The sequence below is a fragment of the Lagopus muta genome, chromosome 3 (genome assembly GCF_023343835.1).
Source record: "Lagopus muta isolate bLagMut1 chromosome 3, bLagMut1 primary, whole genome shotgun sequence".
In the NCBI taxonomy this organism is placed as follows: domain Eukaryota; kingdom Metazoa; phylum Chordata; class Aves; order Galliformes; family Phasianidae; genus Lagopus; species Lagopus muta.
The window spans coordinates 15,311,391-15,330,552 of record NC_064435.1 but is presented as its reverse complement, the minus strand read 5'-3'; the positions used below and the strand labels follow the sequence as shown (position 1 = coordinate 15,330,552).

The 19,162-nt window shown below is 39.3% G+C and overlaps 1 protein-coding gene across 7 annotated transcripts in view; it reads right to left on the bottom strand.

Annotated features, from left to right (window-relative positions):
- The window catches only part of TRPS1 (transcriptional repressor GATA binding 1), a 205,793-nt gene that overhangs the window by 146,699 nt on the left and 39,932 nt on the right, over positions 1-19,162 (bottom strand). For 6 of the 7 annotated variants that reach the window (XM_048940441.1, XM_048940447.1, XM_048940443.1 and 3 more), the window contains 2 exons: positions 17,612-18,540; positions 3,270-4,399 (listed from right to left, as the gene is read on the bottom strand). In XM_048940441.1, the coding sequence (XP_048796398.1) occupies positions 3,270-4,399; positions 17,612-18,540 (2,059 nt within the window). The remainder of the gene's footprint in view (positions 1-3,269; positions 4,400-17,611; positions 18,541-19,162) is intronic. The other variant, XM_048940448.1, reaches the window with a different exon arrangement.

The following is a 19,162-nucleotide window of genomic DNA, read 5'->3' as shown; positions in this document are numbered from 1 at the left end:
GAATTGCAATGTTTCATTTGCAAAAATAATTTCTGTTTATTAGAAATGTGAGTCTACTCCCAAGCTCTTATCTCATTCGCAAGTCAACTTCTTTCTATCTTTTGTTGTTTACTGGATAACAGTCATCAGATTCTCTTTTTTAAAGAAGTTTAGAGCACTATTCAGCACAGCATTTGTAATTACCATTAGCACTGATCAAATGTTTTCTGTTAGACTTTTTTGACATTCAGGATTTTCAGGGAAAAACAAATATTTTTTGCAAAAATGAGAAACTGTACTGTTTTCCCACACTAAAATCAAAATCCCAAGCTTTAAAAAAAAGAAATCTGCAAGAAGTCTTTTTCGTTTTAAGAAAAAATTAAAAATTAGAAAACAATTATTTTGGAGCAAATGGGAAAATAATCTCTAAGCTGAGTTATCTGACATACAAAATTTCCACACACAGTCTATATGATTTTTATCTAAACTACATGCACTGACATCTTTTAGCTCATGGGAACAGCAGACAGTTTTGAAAAAAAAAACAAAGCCTGAACTTCACAATGAACACACAGAATACCCGATACCTCAGAGAAATAATGGAAAATGAGTGGTAGCAGAATCAGTAGAAAATATAGGCCAACAAACCTTCTGGGGATTTGTTTGAGTAAGCACATTTTAGTGAGGTTTAAACACAAGTAAACTCAAGTGCAATGTGATTCATTAACTTCAAATTTAACTGAACAGCTCTCAAATAATCATGTCAAGAAAATACTGAATGAGCTCTAAATGTTAGCATACATTCTGGCAGAAAAAAAATGGAAAGAACCACTTTTGCAAATTCTAACTGTTGCAAATTGTAACTGTTGCAAATACATGCAAAGGAATAATTTTAGGACACAGAAAAATATTAAACAAACACAGTGAAATTGTGTAAGTATGGCCAAAAGGAAACCCAATTTAAAAAGCAAAGCTCTGACAAAGCCTCAGAGAAAACCAGTTCTGTGTATGTCACATAATTCCCCATTACATAAGTTTACACGTTTTATATGAATTCTTCAGTATAAAATCTGAATTAATCTGAAGTAATCCTTATTTCATAAAATACATGTAAAAATTTTCATTAAAATTTCATAAAATACAAAAAGGCAAAGGAAATGTGCATCAAGTATATGTCAAAAAAAAAGAAAAAATAATACTAAAAATAGAAGCTACAATGCATTAGAGGTTTCTCTATGCTTCAGTTTGGTATAGTAAAAACTATGAAAAATGAGGCATATAAAAGCAGTAAAATCCACTAGGTATTTGCCATTTCAGAGTATCTACCAAAAACTGAACTAACTTTGGTGATGAACAGAGGGAAAAAAAGAGCAGCAGTACTCACCGAAAAGAAACCAAACTTAAATTAAAAAGGAGATGGGAGGGCAGCTTAGCAGAAAGGGAAGGAAGCTGGCAGTTGTGGGGATTTGATGCTTTGCTTTGACTAAGTAACATCCTCAGAGTACTCGATAATGTGGTATATTGAAGGCTTAGAACTACACTGTTCAAGTGGTTTTTAAACAGAATAGGCTAATTTTAGACCAATAAGTTGAGATTCAAATGCTTAAACCCATTTCTTGATTTTCAAAAGAGCACATCACATAGCGCTTCCCATTGACAACTGCAGGAGATATTTGTGTGGTGCTGAGCATTCAGGATGGAAAGAGTATCAGACTTACAGTTTTCAAAGTCATGGCTTCTCCTTTCCTTGGGAAAAAGGATTTTAACTAGGTGTGCTCATTAAAACTTAAATTAGCAGCTGCAGCAAAATAAAAATGTTTTTCAGTCAAAGAGCCATTTCAATCTTCCAGTTATTTAACCACTAAAAAAAGATCATGCCATGCCCCAGCGGCGGACAAAGTGCTGCCTATGGAGTTCTACAGCACAGCTCAAAGCTGCTATAATAATGTTTGGAACTTAGATACCACTTTTCATCTTCAAAGCAGTTTACAAACATTAACTAATTAATCCGCACAACATCCCTGAGGCCCACTTGGATCAAAAATGGGGCACTGCATGCTGGGACCTGAATCCTCCGTGGGCCCTACCACCAAATTAAAGATGAGCAATCTGCTTTTTTTTTTTTTTTTTTTTTTTTTTTTTTTAAATAGACTCCTGATGCATTGCCAATGCAGCCCTCTGTTGGGCAACATTTGGATGCCCCCAGCTTTAATCTCTATTAAAGTATCATGCCCCAGTCTGTCTTTGTTAATTTTGGATGTCTTGGAATCTATTAAACATGGCACGGTTTCTTGAGCTTTTAACAAAGCTTTAGCTTTGAAAATGCATCTTCTTTTGTCTTCATTTTAGCTGGCTTCCATGCAAAGATCTTTTAGATGAGACAGATACTGCCTTTCCGTTGTTGTTGACGCATTAGCCTTAACTATTAACATATTCAGCAGGATTTTCTAATATTTCACATCACTTTTGCAGCAGCACTGTTGCTTTTTAAAAAGTCTGGGAGCCAGCTCTTCCTCCAATATAAACTGGACTGCCAGTTTACAACAGCACAGGAACTGGCCCAAGAAGTTTAGTAGGGAGTTGGCTGCCATCATGACATTGTGTCAGACTGAGTCAGGAGACTGGCTGCATCTACCTCCAAATAGGAACATTAGCATTTAAAATAGATAGAATGACACTGTAAAGCAGCAATACAAAAATAAGCATCTGCAAAAGGATCTTGGAGGATGACATCAACAGACAAAAGAGCGTCTGCTCCCAGTGTGAAACTAACACCAAAACAGCAGTGGAATGCTCTTAAACTCATTATTGCATTGCTGGACTTGGGAATGGAAAATACTACAAAAAGGTAGTACATTGAAGCACTGTTACGAAGCATGAAAGGATTCACAGTCTATCTTGGAAAGTAAAGCCATTTGTGTTCCCCTAATGAATGAAGATGCCAGCTTTCTGGTAAAAAGCCTAAAATAAAATAGTACCTAACAGACTCTGGGTGGAAAATAGTTGACCAAACCTCAAATATGCTAGAACTTCAACATCTATACACAAATCTAAATCTCCCTCTTCACTGCGCAGGTTTGAATGTATAATTAAAGCCACAGACTGAGCTGAAGATTTTCCAAAACGAAGTGGATGTTGGATCGGACCCTGGCTATAAAGATTTATATCTAGGCACATTCCTATTTTCATTTCCAGCTTCCTCAGTTTTGGGGATCTGTGACATTTAAATAAGGAACTAGGGTGGCTGTGTGCTTGATTCCTATTAGTAATTACTTTAAACTTCACTGTACCTGTAGTGTCGGGAAATCTCTTCTTCCACCTGGGTGGTAAAGTCACATTTGGTACATGAGTGTTCTTTGTTCTCTTTGAGAGTCAGCGGCCCATCTGCACCTTGCAGGGTATTTGTTTCAGGTTTGACATCAGACACTTGGGCTTCATGTGCATTCTCATAGTGAAGCAGGAGAACATCTACGTCAGGAGTGGAGAATGAGCACTGATGGCACTGGTGTTTGACTCTAGAGCTTCCTGTCACCCCTGGAGACAGGTGCAAAAGCAAGAGAGCACAGTGGGAACAATTACTTTTTCTGCAAGCAAATGGATAAGTAATTTCTCCAAGGTGCTTTTCTGGGCTGCAGAGGCCTCGGGGACAGAACTGACAGTGCTTAATGGTACACTTATGAATGTTGTGTAGCTGCTGATAGTGACGAAGAAGTGGGCCCACCACTATTACATCTGGGCCATGGCTCTTCGAGTACCTAAAGTCACAGAACTGACAGTTGTAGCTTGTCACCATGCTGTCCTCTGCTCCTTTGCTAGTCAAGTCTTTCTTTTTTGCCACACTCGCACCCTTTTCTGTCTTTGTCACTAACTCCCCATCTGCATTTTTGGCTAGATCATTCTGGTTAATGACAGATCCCCTAGAAAGCTTATCATTCATATCTGGGTGATGGCTTCCTGACTGGTTTACCCCATGCTGTTTGCTGTAATGTTCTAATAGTTTCAATGAGCTGGACGACTCACAGCTGAAACTGCAAAATTTACACCAGTAGTAACTGGTTGTATCGGTACCATTTTGTCTAGCGGAATCTATTGGCTTGATGGGCACCGAATATCCAACTGGTGTATCATCTCCTGCTTTTACAGTGATTCTGTCTTGCCACTTCCCCAAGTCTCCAGAATCACATGGTCGAAGAGTAGGACTGGATTTATTGGAGTTTTTCTCTGAAGTTTTACCAGAATCAGAGGAGGGAAGGGCTGCTTTCATTTTGTTTGGGTGAGTCTGTAGGAAGTGTTGCTCTAGTTCAGTGGACGAGTTGCCCATGTAGGTGAAATTGCAGAATTTGCAGCGGAAGTACTTGGTGTTGCCTTGGCAATCTGGAGTTTTCCGCCCAATTCCAATAAAGGTTCCACCTAAAGTAACCTGTGAATGAAGAATAAGGTCATGTTAACACTGCTGCAGATACACTCACACAGCAATGAAGCAAAAAAAAAAAAAAGAAAAAGCAATAAATTCATAAGCCTAAAAATTAAACAAGGACACCATCATTTGCATTTGTGTGCTTGCACTAACATAATGTCATACTCTCGTGTATTTAGCATCTGCTGATGAAGATTATGTTTTGCACAGCTGAATTCCACATGAATACCAAGCACTTGGAGAAACTGGGGCACAAATCTGCAACATGATCTGAATTCAGATTTCTCCAAGAGAAGGAGGCTTCCTTCACTAATTCACTAAGTTATGTTATTGACAGAAGACTCAACAGTCAGCTCCCAAATTTCTATACTCTTTACAGAAGACTTAGCTGAGAGTTTCTATCAGGTGTGGAACAGAAGTATGAGCTCTCAGTCTTCTTCTTTCAATACTCTTGCATTTTTTTATGACATTCATGCTTAAATGCCCACGAGAATTGCATCCTAAACTGAATTTAAAAGAGTGAAGTCATTCTGTTTGGGTCAGAGCATGACCAATCCTTCTAAAAAACATTTCTGTAAGAGTATCCAGTATCTGCCAGCATGCCTTTAAACAAAGCTAAAGCGACTGATGTCTGAAATGAAAGGTGGTTTTCTCAAAGATTACTCAGTGCAGACATTCTCCAAGGAAATCTTCTCATACACAGCCCAATTTAGTTAAACAAGGATGGAAAAGATACACTAGAAAAATGGCATGTCTCAAAGAAAAAACACACCCAAGTCTATGACATCACTAATTAAAAAATAAGATAGGTCTACTTAACTACTCTCATGATCTCTGAGCAAAATGGTCTGCAGGAAGGAAGCAAGGCTTGCAGAGTTTACACTGCTGTGCCGCATGTTCTCAGAGCAGGCAGTCCTGCCCTTCCCAGGAGTGCACCACACCTGCCCAGTGACATCAGGGGAGATTTGCTGCTCCCATACAACTGGTTTGGAGGCCAAAAAACAATCTCCTGGCCAGTGTCACCACTGCTCTACTTATTTTCCTGAACAGCCAGCAATGTACAGTGTCCAGAAAATAATTTCTCTTCACACCCAAAATCCACAGCCAACTACTCCTTTGCCATCAGCCAGACTACGCTGCTCTATCGAGGACATAGCTGGAAGCTTCCAGGTACCACAACCTCAACTCTTCTACTCAAGACATGCCTTAAAGGCAAAATAAAATTTCTATAAAATTTCCACAAAGGGTCAGATTTTCATCCTCCCAACCAGTAAGTGTATTACTACATTTCTGCAGGATTCAGTTGTGATGCGTTAGGCGAATGGTGTAGTTATTTTTCTTCTTGTCCTCAACAGCTGTGCCACAAGGAAAGCATGTGATCGCCGTTCATTCAGTATCACACCATACGGAAAGACTCAGACATACAGAGCATGAAATGTAAACATTTTTAAACGCATGTACTATAAATGCCTTTTAGCCATTTAGCTCAGAAAATAAGACGCTATTCTTTGTGTCCCATCAGAACTGAACACCAAAAATAGTGAGTCAGTCAGCTGCTAAACTGTGTATAATAAGCTGCTATGCAGCCTCTGATTCACTTTTTTTTAATAAAGAAAGCACAATTCCCATATGTTGGTCAAGGCTTTTTCTTAAATAAACCGAAAATTGCTTTCTGTTTGTTTAGGAAACATATCTTAATAGGCAATGGAGAGCTGGAGAGCCCAATAGCTAGAATGTGACTGCAATAATACTTTTACTTGAACTAGGACTCCAACTTCTGATAACAAGTCATGAATTTGATTTTGAAAATGTTCCGTGGAACATTTACACTGCATAAGTTACCTTGTTTTATTCATTTTATGCCTAAAAAGAACTAGAGACAAAACCATACTGAGCCTGAACCACTGACAACAGTGGAATTTGGGCTTGCTCCATACTACTCTGGCACTTGAGGTCTCTATCCACCACACTGTTTCAACGTTCAAAGTCTCAATGTTGTTGAAAGACAACTTAAAGAATGCACGGCAAACAGAAAATAACAGCAGTTCTCTGAGTGACTGCTTTAGTTGCAAGGTGATCTGGTTTTGCTCATTTAATTAGTTATACATATGCTTGTTTGATGCATGCATAGAAAACTGGCTAAAATGCTTTACCTTAAGTGGTTCTAATGAGAAAATACATTCATTACTCTTAGTTGTCCATTCATAGAGCCTACAGATAGCAAATGTATTTTACAGACACTCAGTAGACATTAACTGGAAATCATGAGTGACAATAATCCCTGCTGCTGCTCATTGCTAATTACTTTTATTTATGAATGCTAGAAAAATAATTATCAGTGCAGCATTTTGTACAATGGACTGTAAATCATGGCATTCTTGTAGCTTCTGGTAATCCTTCTTAGTGGCTGACATAGGAGATTTGTGTCCTTTGCTAATACGTCCTTCTCTTCACCAGAAGAGGATAAAACTGAACAAAGTACTCACATACTATTCCGGTTTAGCTACTGCAGCGGCAGAGGGGAACACCACATTTTTCACAGCAGTAGAATGTAACTGATTACCCATTATTGGGCTGGCATTTCTGTGACTACTCTGCCACAATTCAAAATAATGTGTCCTAGGAGAAGAGCATGTACGTGAAAGGCAACACAGGGTCATTAATGTCATTACATTCAAAATACGTTTTTCATGAATAACAAAACCTACTTAAAGCTTTCTTGGGGATCATCAGGTAAAAAGATGAAAAGAAACTGGCTCCCACACAACGAGTTGGAAGAAGCACTTGATAGTGATGGTATGAACTGAAGCTGTTTCAGCTTTTAGCCAGCTGAATCTGGATGAAGCCTACACTTTTGCCAAACTGTGGATTCATGCATTCTGCTCAAGTCTTGGCTTGGCTTTCAGACTTTTCAGTTACGTGACTAAGCGCATCAAACTCCTTAGAACACCAAACTCACAGAATCACAGAATCGTAGGGGTTGGAATGGACCTCCAGAGATCATCAAGTCCAACCCTCCTGCTTCCTCTGGTCTTACCCAGAAAGAGGAAAAACGAAAGAGAGAGAAAGATGAAGGGGGAAATGAAATATGTATGTTTACTTTATAATTCAATATTCACATTTGTATGTGATATCAGAAGTGATTACACCTAGTATTTACTCTCATATTTTATTCTGATTCCAGCAAAACCTAGTCACCTGCTTTGCCCTCACAATTCTATTTTTTTCACTGGACACTTCTCCCCAAAATAAAGCAGATGAAACCAAACAAAAGCAATACCAAAACTCTGCAATCCCAAAGTGCCAGTTCACATAGTTTTAAGAGCCACAAACGCAGGTAGAACTTGCGCTGGAAATGTAAGACCACCTCCAAGTCAACAATTTCTTTAGTAAACACAGCTAAGTCATAATTTGGATTTTAGAGGGAATCTAATACGCAACGTATCCATAAGGGCAGGGGATGTCTGGTTAGTTCTTTCCTTCACTGTCACTTTCTTGTGAGATCTTGAGATTATCATTTACCCTGTAGCACCCCAATTATGGGAATATAGACGGCATTATTATATCACACAGACAAAAGGGGCTATTTAAGATAGGTTTTCCTTTATTGCATTTGAGATGGCTGCACTGATATTATTCCAAAATTGATCTTCAAGATCGTGTCCCAGTTAGGAATTAAACTGAAATATATTTCACAAAAGCACTCCCTGAAACTCAAAACTCCTAATTGTTCGATTCATCTATTAATGTGGAAAACTGTAAAATTTCAAAAGTTTGACATTAGATTTACTGCAAGGATTGAAGCTTGTGTGTTCATGCAATTAAGCTACCTCCTCAACACCACGCATATTTCTAAAAAAAGCCAGAAAGAAAAGATAACACAATAATTGACAATATTTCAAAACATATTTTCTACAACGTGTTGGCAAGTACTTCAACAACAGTATAATTGCACTATATGTTTCCAACAGATATGTCTGTATTACCTTAATTATACAGACCAAAAACAATGATTTAATGGAATTGATGTCTTTGGGCACAGAAAAGTATTTTCACTTTTGCCTTTTTTAAAAATGTTGCTTCGTATTTGATCTGACCTTGATCCAAATGCTACCCTCTCTCTTTTCCCACCTCCTTTTTGAAGTTCAGTCCTGAATTTTACTATGTCAAGGGAGTTTAAAAATATTTTTCTGAAAATAGAAAAACTGTGGAAAATAACATTAAAAATACCAAGACAACACTGGCCAGCTCCTGTAAACATGCTTCATGAAGAAAATACCACCAGGAGAAACTAGGAAAGCAGCGGCTTATAACACGGGAGATTCAACCATAGGACTTACTTGCACAGGAAAAGCTGTCTCTGGCCCCTGGTATCTGCTGCAAATTATTTGAAACTACAGCAACCATCTGCACTGGAACAGCAAATGATAACAAAACATCTTTTTTGATTACCTGGCTTACCTCTTTGGTTAATGAGGAGGTGAAAGGCTCAAGATCCCTTACCAATCTCCTGAGCCATCCAGTCTGCCTTTGCCAATTACTCTTAATCTTCTAATCCCAAAATATTTTCTAATGTTCTTGTTTATGCATTTGCTTTGTGCAATACAGCATCCAGAACATTTTAACCATCCCACATTTATGAAGTTCTTCATGTTATGCAGGCCAGAACAGATTCCTGGCTTTCATGCAAGTTTGTGTAACACCACCCAGCTCTCTAACCTCCAACACGGAGAACTCACTCACTCTCACTCTCTCTCTCTGCATGTAAAATAGGATAATCTTCAGAGCACATCCACTCAAAAACTATTTACCATACTGTGATTAATTTACCTTTAGATAGAACTATGTTGCATAAGTGAGGCAAAGACTCAGGGCAAACTTCTAGCTTTCTGGGCTATTCCTATTTACCAAAACAAGAAAGCACAGTATTGGGTCATACTCAAGGAAGGTCAACTCTTTGAAGGAGTAGGTAAGAGCGGGACAAGGGGAAATGGTTTTGAGTTGAGGGAGAGAAGATTTGGGTTGGATGTCGGGGGGGGTTCTTTGCACAGAGGGTGGTGGGGTGCTGGAGCGGGCTGCCCAGGGGGCGGTTGTGGATGCCCCTGGAGGTGTTCAAGGCCAGACTGGATGGGCTCTGGGCAGCCTGGTCTGGTATTAAATGGGGAGGTCGGTGGCCCTGCATGTGGCAGAGGCATTGGAGATTCATCATCCTTGAAGTCCCTTCCAACCCAAGCTATTCTGCGATTCTGTGAGGTGATTGTTACCCTATATTCTGCCCTGATGAGGCTCCAACTGGAGTACCATGTCCAGGTGGGGGGACTGCAGCACCAGAAGGATGAGGAGCTATTGGAGCAGGCCCAGAAGATGATCACAGAACCCAAGTATCCATCTTATAAAGAAAAGTTGAGGAAGTTGGGCTTGTTCAGCCTGGAGAAAAGAAGGCTCTGAGGAAACCTCACTGCAGCCTTCCAGAATCCAAGAGAACAGGAGGGGGACAAAATTTTTACATGGTCTGACAGCAACAGAACAAGCAGAAATGGCTTTGAAGTAAGAGGGGAAATTTAGGTTAGACGTTTGGAAGAAATTTTTTACCCAGAAGCCGGTGAAGTGCTGGCACAGCTGCCCAGAGGACTTGTGGATGCCCCATCCCTGAAGGCATTTAAGGCCAGGCTGGATGGGGCACTGGGCAGCCTAAGCTGGTGGGTGGCAGCCCTGCACATAGCAGGGAGGTTGGAACTTGATGATCTTTAAGGTCTCTTCCAACCTAAGCCATTCTGTGATTCATTTAAAATCAGTATTTTCTTCTCAATATCTATTCTGATGTCAATAAAGCCAGTATGGCTTTGTGATATTAGAATTTTAAGTTGCAGATCAGGGTATTTTTACAACAAGGACTGTATATGAACAGTAAAAGGACTTAAATTAAGGTCAGAAGATCAGATGTAGAAGAACAATAAAGGAACAATAAATCAAGACTTTAATTTACTAACCAGTGCTAGCAGACTAACAACTAGCAAATAGAAGAAACCACCACTTTTTTTATTCTCTCTCTGAATAAATAAAAGTACCAGAAAGTTCCCTGGCTACTGTAAATTCACACAGCCTCTCAAACTTAGAGGCTAACTTAGACTGATTTACACTAGAAGAAAACCTAGATACTTCCCTTTTTTTTTCCCCCACAACTTTAATTTTTAGCTCTCATTTCTGTGAGCGACTTCAGCAGTTTGCATATCTAAATATCTCTATAACCATTGCTAGTCTCACCAACTTTCTTCACTAACCAGTTTTCAGCACTACCAGATATCCCTGGCATAAAAATTAATATTAATACACACACAACTTTGCTCTGAAGGCTGTGATTACTGTGATTATACATTGCATCAGCTGCTCCAAGGAAACCGCCCATATGAATGCTCATTTGAAGGCAGACTGCTTCCACCTCAAAGAAGTACATCTCTGTCACAGATTTAGTGAATACCCACAAGTACATACGTATAAATGTACATACATTTGCTTTACCACCACCTACTTCTCCACCTGTCACCATTTCTTAAAGCACATGTGTGTATGGTTTAAGAAAGCTCACTGACTCTTGGGTTTAAGAGGTATGAGTAAAGGTGCAAGGCAGTCTCCAAGCCTATCATGACCCAGAAGGGAGACTCAAACAGGTATGCATATTTGCAGGTACAACACTCACATCTTCTCCAGAGAGAGTTCTCAGTGCTATGGCCTATTCTAGCACTGCCTGCAAGGTTATTCCAAGAAATTAGCACATGTAATATACCGCAACAGTTGGTCAGTTTGTTTACATTTAACTCCAGATTCATGGACAATTCTGCTCAAGTTGATAAGAACAACAACATAAAACTTGAATACATTTCTTTATGCATGTGAGCACAAAGAATTTCCCAGAAACGTCTTCATTTACTCACATCAAACAGTTATGTATCCATGGCATCTTAAAGAAAGCCCATTTGAAGACAAAATTGAACTAGAAGGATTACTTTGTAACCAATAACTGAACTTAATGCCCTCTGTCTGGATTTTCACCACATCTATAAGACCCAGTTTGTCAAACCCGCTACAAAAAGCAGAGAAAACCTTACACACGAGAAGTGGTGCTGATTACACCTGTACCTCTAGCTTTTTTAGTCTTACCTTCACAGCTTCACATTTAATCAAACTGCTAACGTAAGAGCAGAGGATAAAAACCAGAAACTATTAGTAATAAAACCACTGGTTCTCATTCATCTGAATCCCAGTTAGGCCAGACTTCAATTCCAAGCTGTTTTACCAGTCACACACTTACTTCTAATGTAGGAGTAGAAGAGGTGCTGGATTTAATATATTAAACTCCAGAACAGTAAAGATCACATGTGTATAACTTCGTGTATGCACATGAAGTTCACCAGGTATTTATAAAGACAATATAATGAATTTTATATTCCATGCACTGGAACTTATGCCACTTCGTAGGATGCTGAGCAGCCTGGTAGGTGAACATCCAAACTTTCTGTAAGTAGCTATGGAAAAATTGTTACCGCAGTTATATAGGACACAGGATCACACTGAGTAGTATGTAACAACTCTTATACTGTCAGATATCTAGCATGTGAAAAGAAAAAATTTGCCACCAATTTCTTATTAGTCAGTGAGATAGCAATTAGCCAATGTAATGCACTCTATATTTTTTGTCCTCTCAGGACTCACAATGAGGAAATTTCTGGATAATTTTTATTAATTCATAACTGTTCTGAAATTTCTCTTGTCTTATAAGGCACAAGCATGCCTGTATCTAAAATCATGAAACAATCAAAGCCAGAGGGCTGGGTATAAAAAAAACACTTCTTAGTGCTCTCAGACTGAGCGTCAAAGGAGGGAAACGTGACAACAGGCTTGAGAAGCAGGGCCACTCTGAGCAGGAAGCTCTCAGTGGCAGCGCACAATGTGAAGCTGCCTGGAGTCATACATAAGAAATGCTGAGCACTGCAGTATGCCTTTACTCACGGCTTCAGGAATACACTTCCCCTTTGGGATAACCCATCTGAAACCCTCACCTGAATGCAGACGTTTTTGCCCTTTCTCTGAGGGACGCTGTTTTCTTTTAAAACATATCGGGAAATGGGGTCATGGTCCCTTTTATACAATAGCCTAATGGCTTGAACACTTGTTCAGGAAACAGGAAAAGTAGGCTCCTTTCCTTGCTCTGTCAGAGGGCATTCAAGCCCACTTCTTCCTCAGTGGACAATGTCCTCCCCTTTGCTGTAAGCCATGTGGAAGACAGCCCTCTCTAGCCTTTCTGTTGGAAGCTCTCACTCACTAATCATTACAATATCCAGGGATGGAAAAAGAGACTCCTGCCTACTGGCTAGCAACTTGCCTGTCTCCAAACTATTCTACATTTGACATCAGAGAGTTATGAAGATCAAACACAGTCAACTTAATCACACAACAGCAAAGCGATGCTCTTCAGCTTGATAGCTGTTAACTTAGTCAGCTGAATTATACTTTGAGTCTTTAGATCTGGCCTGAAGTTCGTTGCTTCCGGCATGTACACAAAGCCATCTGTGGGCTAAAATATTCACCAAGATCTAGCTGCCTGCAGAGACTGATCAATTAACTAAATGTGAAGAAAAGGTAGCAAGAGCCACTGAACTGACTGCAAATGTGAGGGATGCTCTGAAAGTAACACCTCCTATTTCATTATGCTGGCCAATGACATAAGAGGTGGATCTTGTTGATATGAAAGTAGAGGCTGAACCTTCCCACCAATTTTCATTTTGTTGCCGTGCGACGTGACAGCAGGGAGGGGCAGGCTGACAAAATGGCATCTGACATAGAAGTGCATGTGAAGAAAAGATAAACAAATTCTTCCATGCAGAAAGAATGGCACCCACTGACTTCCATAAATGCTTGCTGAACATTTATGGAGACCAAATAGGGAATGTAAGCACAGGGAGGTGGTAGATGGTGTGTTTCAATACTGGTGACAGTAACATGAAAGACAAGCCATGCTCTGGATGGCCACGCACAGCAGTCACACCACAAAATGAAGAACAACTCAACCAGCTCATATGAACAAATGAGGTGATTACAATCAGGGAACTGTGTATGGAGCTGAATGTTGGCTTCAATTTGTTGCAAATGATGGTGGCAATGTTGGAATATCATTTGTGCCAGATGGATCTTACAAATGCTCACAGGAATAAAAAGGAATGCAACTTGGTTGGAACTTACTGAACTAATACAAGGCTGAAGGTGACAATTTCCTGGATCACATCACCATCAGTGATGAAACATGATGTCACCACTATGAGCCAGAGTTAAAAAGGCAGTCCATGGATTGGCAACATGCAAACTCCCCATTAGAAAAAAAGTTCAAGGCATAGTCCTCAGTAAGTACAGTGATGTGCACTGTCTGGGGATAGTAATGGGGTGATCCTTCTGGATTTCCTAGAACCCACACAAACCATCAACTCTGTTACATCATTACACTGGCTAAGCAAAAGGCTCAAACTTCCAGAGTCAGGCCAGAGAACACCACGTTTCTCTTGCAGCGTAATAATGCTCGGCCCCGTCCTAGTTTGAAGACAGTGGCACACACTGGCAATCCTGGCTGGACCATCCCACCACACCCAATGTACAATCTGGATTTGGCACTTCATGACTTCCATCTGTTTGGGCCAATGAAATATGGACAGCATGGACAGTATTTTCCTAGCAATTACTCTGTCAGAGTAGCTGTGAAACAGTGGTCACCCTCACTGTGCAGGTATTTATGAGCATGGCATGCATGCTCTTGTTAACTGCTGGAGAAAATTCACAGCTAATGGTACTATGTTGAAAAACAGTCTGTAGCTCTATCAAGTAATGAGAGTGTGGTCTTCATATCTATTGTAGTTTCCATGGAAATAAATAGGAAGCATTACTTTCAGAGTAACCTATGTATTATTCTGATAACAGCAGTAAAGCTCTGAAAACACATCTCTCTGGGAATTCAAAGATGTGCTAGCAAATGTTTTCTAAAATCTATACAAGAAAGCAAGTCAATCTTCCAGAAAACAGCTCAGTGAATTTACACAGTTCTATTCAATTTATTATAACTTAATGAAATAAAAGCCTGTAAGGAAGAAAATGGGTGCAATATATATTTCAAACCTGAAAATTTCAAATCTAAATCACATCTTCAGAGAAGACAATGGAATTTTGTTTGATTAAATATTCAAATAAAATACAAGTCTTCATAAAAGTAAGCCCAGAAATCTTGGATTATTTACAAGGTTCCCAACTAAATCCTTCTTATGTATTACAAAACACAATCCCAATATTTTTGTAGCTGGATGTGATGTGAAGCCAAATGTGTATCTGCACTGTTTTGCTGACTACACTACAAAAAGCCCTATAAAACTTGTATTCAATGCCTTAGGGGGAGGTCGTTCTATTTTTCTTTAAAAAAAAAAAAAAAAAAGTTTTCTACAATAGATTTTACTTCTGTGCTCTAAAACCAAAAGTACTTTTAGCAAAGGAGTCACCTCCCTCACATCCCTGCCTATAAATATTACATGTTGGTTTGTTCTGCATTCAGGTATTTTTTTCTTTGCTTTTGTTATGAATGCAAACTACGATGCACAAGAGCACACCTCACTAACGCCAATCTTCATATATGGTGGTCTTCAGCTGACCGCTGTGAGCCAGATCAAAGTTACTCTTCTTCATCCCCTGGCTTCTGCACCCAGCTCCCTGGCCTGAGACCATAAATCTATCGATACCTTCCACCCCAGCTACAACGGAACAGTTTGTTAAGTGCAAAAGGATCAATAAATCAGACCTTAAGTTCAGCCCACTACTATTTCAAGTTAACTACAAAGAGATTATTTCCCTTTAGCCTCATACCTATACAAATTTAGACGAATCGATCATTTGGGTTCAATTCCCTCACTTGGTGCAGGAGTTTGAAACAGTTTTAACTGCAGCTCCAAGCAGTGCAATTCTTCACTGCTGCAGGAGATGCCAGACATTCAGATGCCTGAGAAAAAAACCCTCCAAAATGGACATAGTAGCAAGATAAACATGTGTGGGTGCAAAAGGGATTTTCAAATGTTCTTTTACTGTGTTTATGAATCTCACAAAGCAGCTCTGTATCGAGAGTGGGGGAGGAGAAAGTATAAAAATATTAATCAGTTACTTATCTTCTGACATGTTCTGGATCAACATCTGGTGCATGTGCAAGTGATGAAGTATGGCATTTGGCACAAAAGCTTATTTAATCTTCTCTTCCCAAATTGGGCAGGGAAAATTAGCACTCTTAAAAATTAAGTTTCCAGATCCAATTTTTTTCTTTAAAATAAATTGCCAACATTGTATAGGCTGTCTGCTCTATTTTGGAAAATGTTTTTTGTCTGAGAAAAGACTGATCTTAAGTAGATTATCTCTGGGCTGTTTCCTACCGCTTTTTGTCTTCCTTGCAGTATCTAACTGCCAGGGTTTCGTAGACAAGTATAGTCTAGGTTCAGCTGTTTTATTTCTACTTCTATCAGCTCAAACTGAGATAGCTCTCACATCTGTTTTATTTCTGAAAGCACTGCATAGGAAAAGTGTCCAGCTCATTCTAATCAAGCATAAACTTTCCTATAAATAACTAAGGACCTAACGAAACAATTGTTTGGAGGAAATGAAAGTGTGTTTAGAAACTCAAATTCCTCTACACTGTATGCCTGAGCTGTTCCAGTTAGAATGTCTTCCTGACAGCATGGATCAGTTGCTTTAAGATGCTGTCCCTGGAGTCAGCAAACTGAAACTATAGCAGGAAATCCAGGTATTAACATCATACTACTTGCTAATTATAAAACATCATTTCACATTCTGACATTATTCACTTCTAACCTCCCTCAACTATATCACGTATTTGTTTTCTAATCAGTTTGACAGGAGAGAGCGTCTGACACAAGACAGAGAGGTGGTCTTTTAATAAGACAGCAGTTCAAAAATTGCAGTTTTTAGGCATAATAACAACCTTAGTTTGATTTGCTGCTCCACAAAGAAGTTGTAGTTTCTGAAAAAAGAGCAGAAGTTTAAATCATTTTATAAGCTTCAAGTTCCTGACTTGTGTTCCTGTTTCGGCTTCTTAGTTGAAGTTAGGTATTAACCATCTTAACCTGCTTTGCCAAATATCTTTCTTATAGCTTGAGCCTCTGCAAGCGTTATTAAATGTCTTCCACATTCTGTAATTTCTTTTAAACACAACTTAGTGTTTTGTCTGCTAAGTGCTACGACATCACATCCTATGCAAACATACTCTTGGAATTAGATGGACATTTGAACTCATTTTGTATGCAAATCTTAGCACTGAACCTTGCTCCCAGAGTACTGAGGTACTCTACCACATCTCTCTGCATCTCTCAGCACAGTCGTGGGAGGATATAGTTAAAAAAAAAAAAAAAAAAAAAAAGGCAGCACCAAAGACTTTTCTTCACTAATTACATATTAACTGACTAGTAGAAACTCTGAGAAAAAAAAACTTCTGACTCCACTTCTTTATGGTAAAAATAAGATTTGTTTTTTTGCAGCACTATCTGAAATGTAGTATTTTCACTGCTCCAATTACAAGAGAAAATGACTGAGGCATGCTCTCTAAAGTGAAGGACATCGTGCACTGCTGTTACTCTTAAAAACGTTTTAAATACCCATTGTGTATCCTGTTTATCTGGCACAAGACAACTACAGCATCGCCAAGACTTGTCTTTTTTTTTTTTTTTTTAATCTTAATAAAGAACCAATAAGCCAAATCTCGACTCCCAGCAGCTGATAATTTAGGATTATATTTTTAATTTCCAGCTGCTGTCTTTTGTCTATCTGGTTGTTATTATTCATTATTATTTGCTATTTTCTTTCAACGACAGTAAATCCTTCAGATGTGATTACCAATAGTAATAGTAATTTGCCTGCTTGCTGACTATGATCTTTTACTATTGATTATCAGAATGGCAAAATTTTACACTGAGATATCACTGATCAAAAAGCCAACTGCTCCTCCACTGCACAAGATGCTACGCAGACCTGCAGCAATTCTGGCTGAAATAGACCCGAATGGTTCGTAAGGCTTAAGCAGGTTACATAAAATACTTCAACTGCATAGGTAGGAGAGGCTCTGCAAACAACTGACTTTGCAGCTGAGAAGGCAGTTAGCAGAAGAGAGGAGACTGGAAAAATACAAACCTGCACATCGTAAGTCCCATTTAATAAGACAGGCCTCTGGGAATTGATGTCCTGCAGCACCCCCGAAAGCACAGTGCGGTTGACTTTCTGGAAGTCTTTGGAGTGGCTGAATTGCACCATGTTGTGGAGAGCCAAAATTTTAGTGTCGAGCTCAGCATCCTGCCTGGTGCGGTTGTGCAGTCCTAGGTGGTACTTGCGGAAGTGTTTGATGAGATCTGTGGGGTCGTTCCCGTAGTAACCATACCCACAGATGTTGCATTTGAAGTCCTGAAGCTCTGGAGACAGAGGCGCCGTATCTGGGTTATCATTTACCAACAAATCTGCTTTACATTTGTTCAGCCTTAAACCCCCATCTGAAGGCACTTGTGGGTTTTTTGAGGCCATGGGGACCGGGCTTGAGCCTTGGCCATCAGTTTGACCACTTTGCACTTGCGCTGTTTCATCTGAAGCTTTTGGCGACATCTGATGCTCCTCATTTGTCTGTGCTGCATCTCCTGATGGGGCACAGACCACATCTTGGGTGTCATCTGCATCTGATTTCTGAGGAGACTTCAAGGGCTCACAGATTCCCCCAACAGCTGGAGATGAGAAAGCCAGCATATTTCTGTCTGTCACCTCATCATGAGGGAAGGATGGAACATTTCCTCCCTTATTGTGGCTTTCATAATTGAAGCCAGCCTTTTCACTCAGCACTGAGCTTTTCAAGTCCTTTTTAATGCTGGAAGATGGCTCTTGGACATGCGTGCAAAGCTCCTCCTTGTTATTCAACTCTGCCGCATCAGGCTGGTCAGTGTTTTCTTGCATCTGCTCTGTGGAAAATTCTTTTTTCCTTCCAGACTCTTCACTTTCAGTACCTGTAGACTCAAGGGTCTGTACCTCACCTTCACTAGCAACGTTTCTTAGAGGGGGATTCTTTTTCCGGACCATATCTACCATAGAGAGACAAAAAAAAAAAAAAAAAAAAAAAAATCTATGGAATTATTCAAGATACACAACAAGTCCGACACTTCTTAAAGCATTCTTAGCTATACAGATACATCAGATTTTCAGAGTTTTATCAAACAGGCTTTTAGTCTATATAGCAAACTGGAACTCTGCATTAAAAAAAATGGTCACGAGACTTAATTCAACTAAGAGAACTTTAAAGCCTATGAAAACACTTCCATTGCTGTGAGTGAATTACATCTTTCATTACATTTTCTGACAGTAACAGTTCAGCAGAATTAACATTAAATAAATATTTCCTTTAAAACATGTTTTAAAAACTAAGATAAAAAATAAGCCTTCGTAGACTAATGCCCATATACTGTTCAAGCACATGATACATAGCCTACCAAAAAAATACACCTAAAAGACATAGTCAGGAGCACTGAAGTTATAAAGGAAACAGATTTAGGAGAGCAAGCAACTTTGAGGTTTCAGAGAAAGTATTTTTACTAAGCAGGTATCAGTTTCTCTATAGCAAAAGCTCGCCCTTGTTCTGCCCATAAACTTCAGACAGGATTATATGGATATTCAAGAGTCTGGCCCCACAGTCCATTATTCATGTAA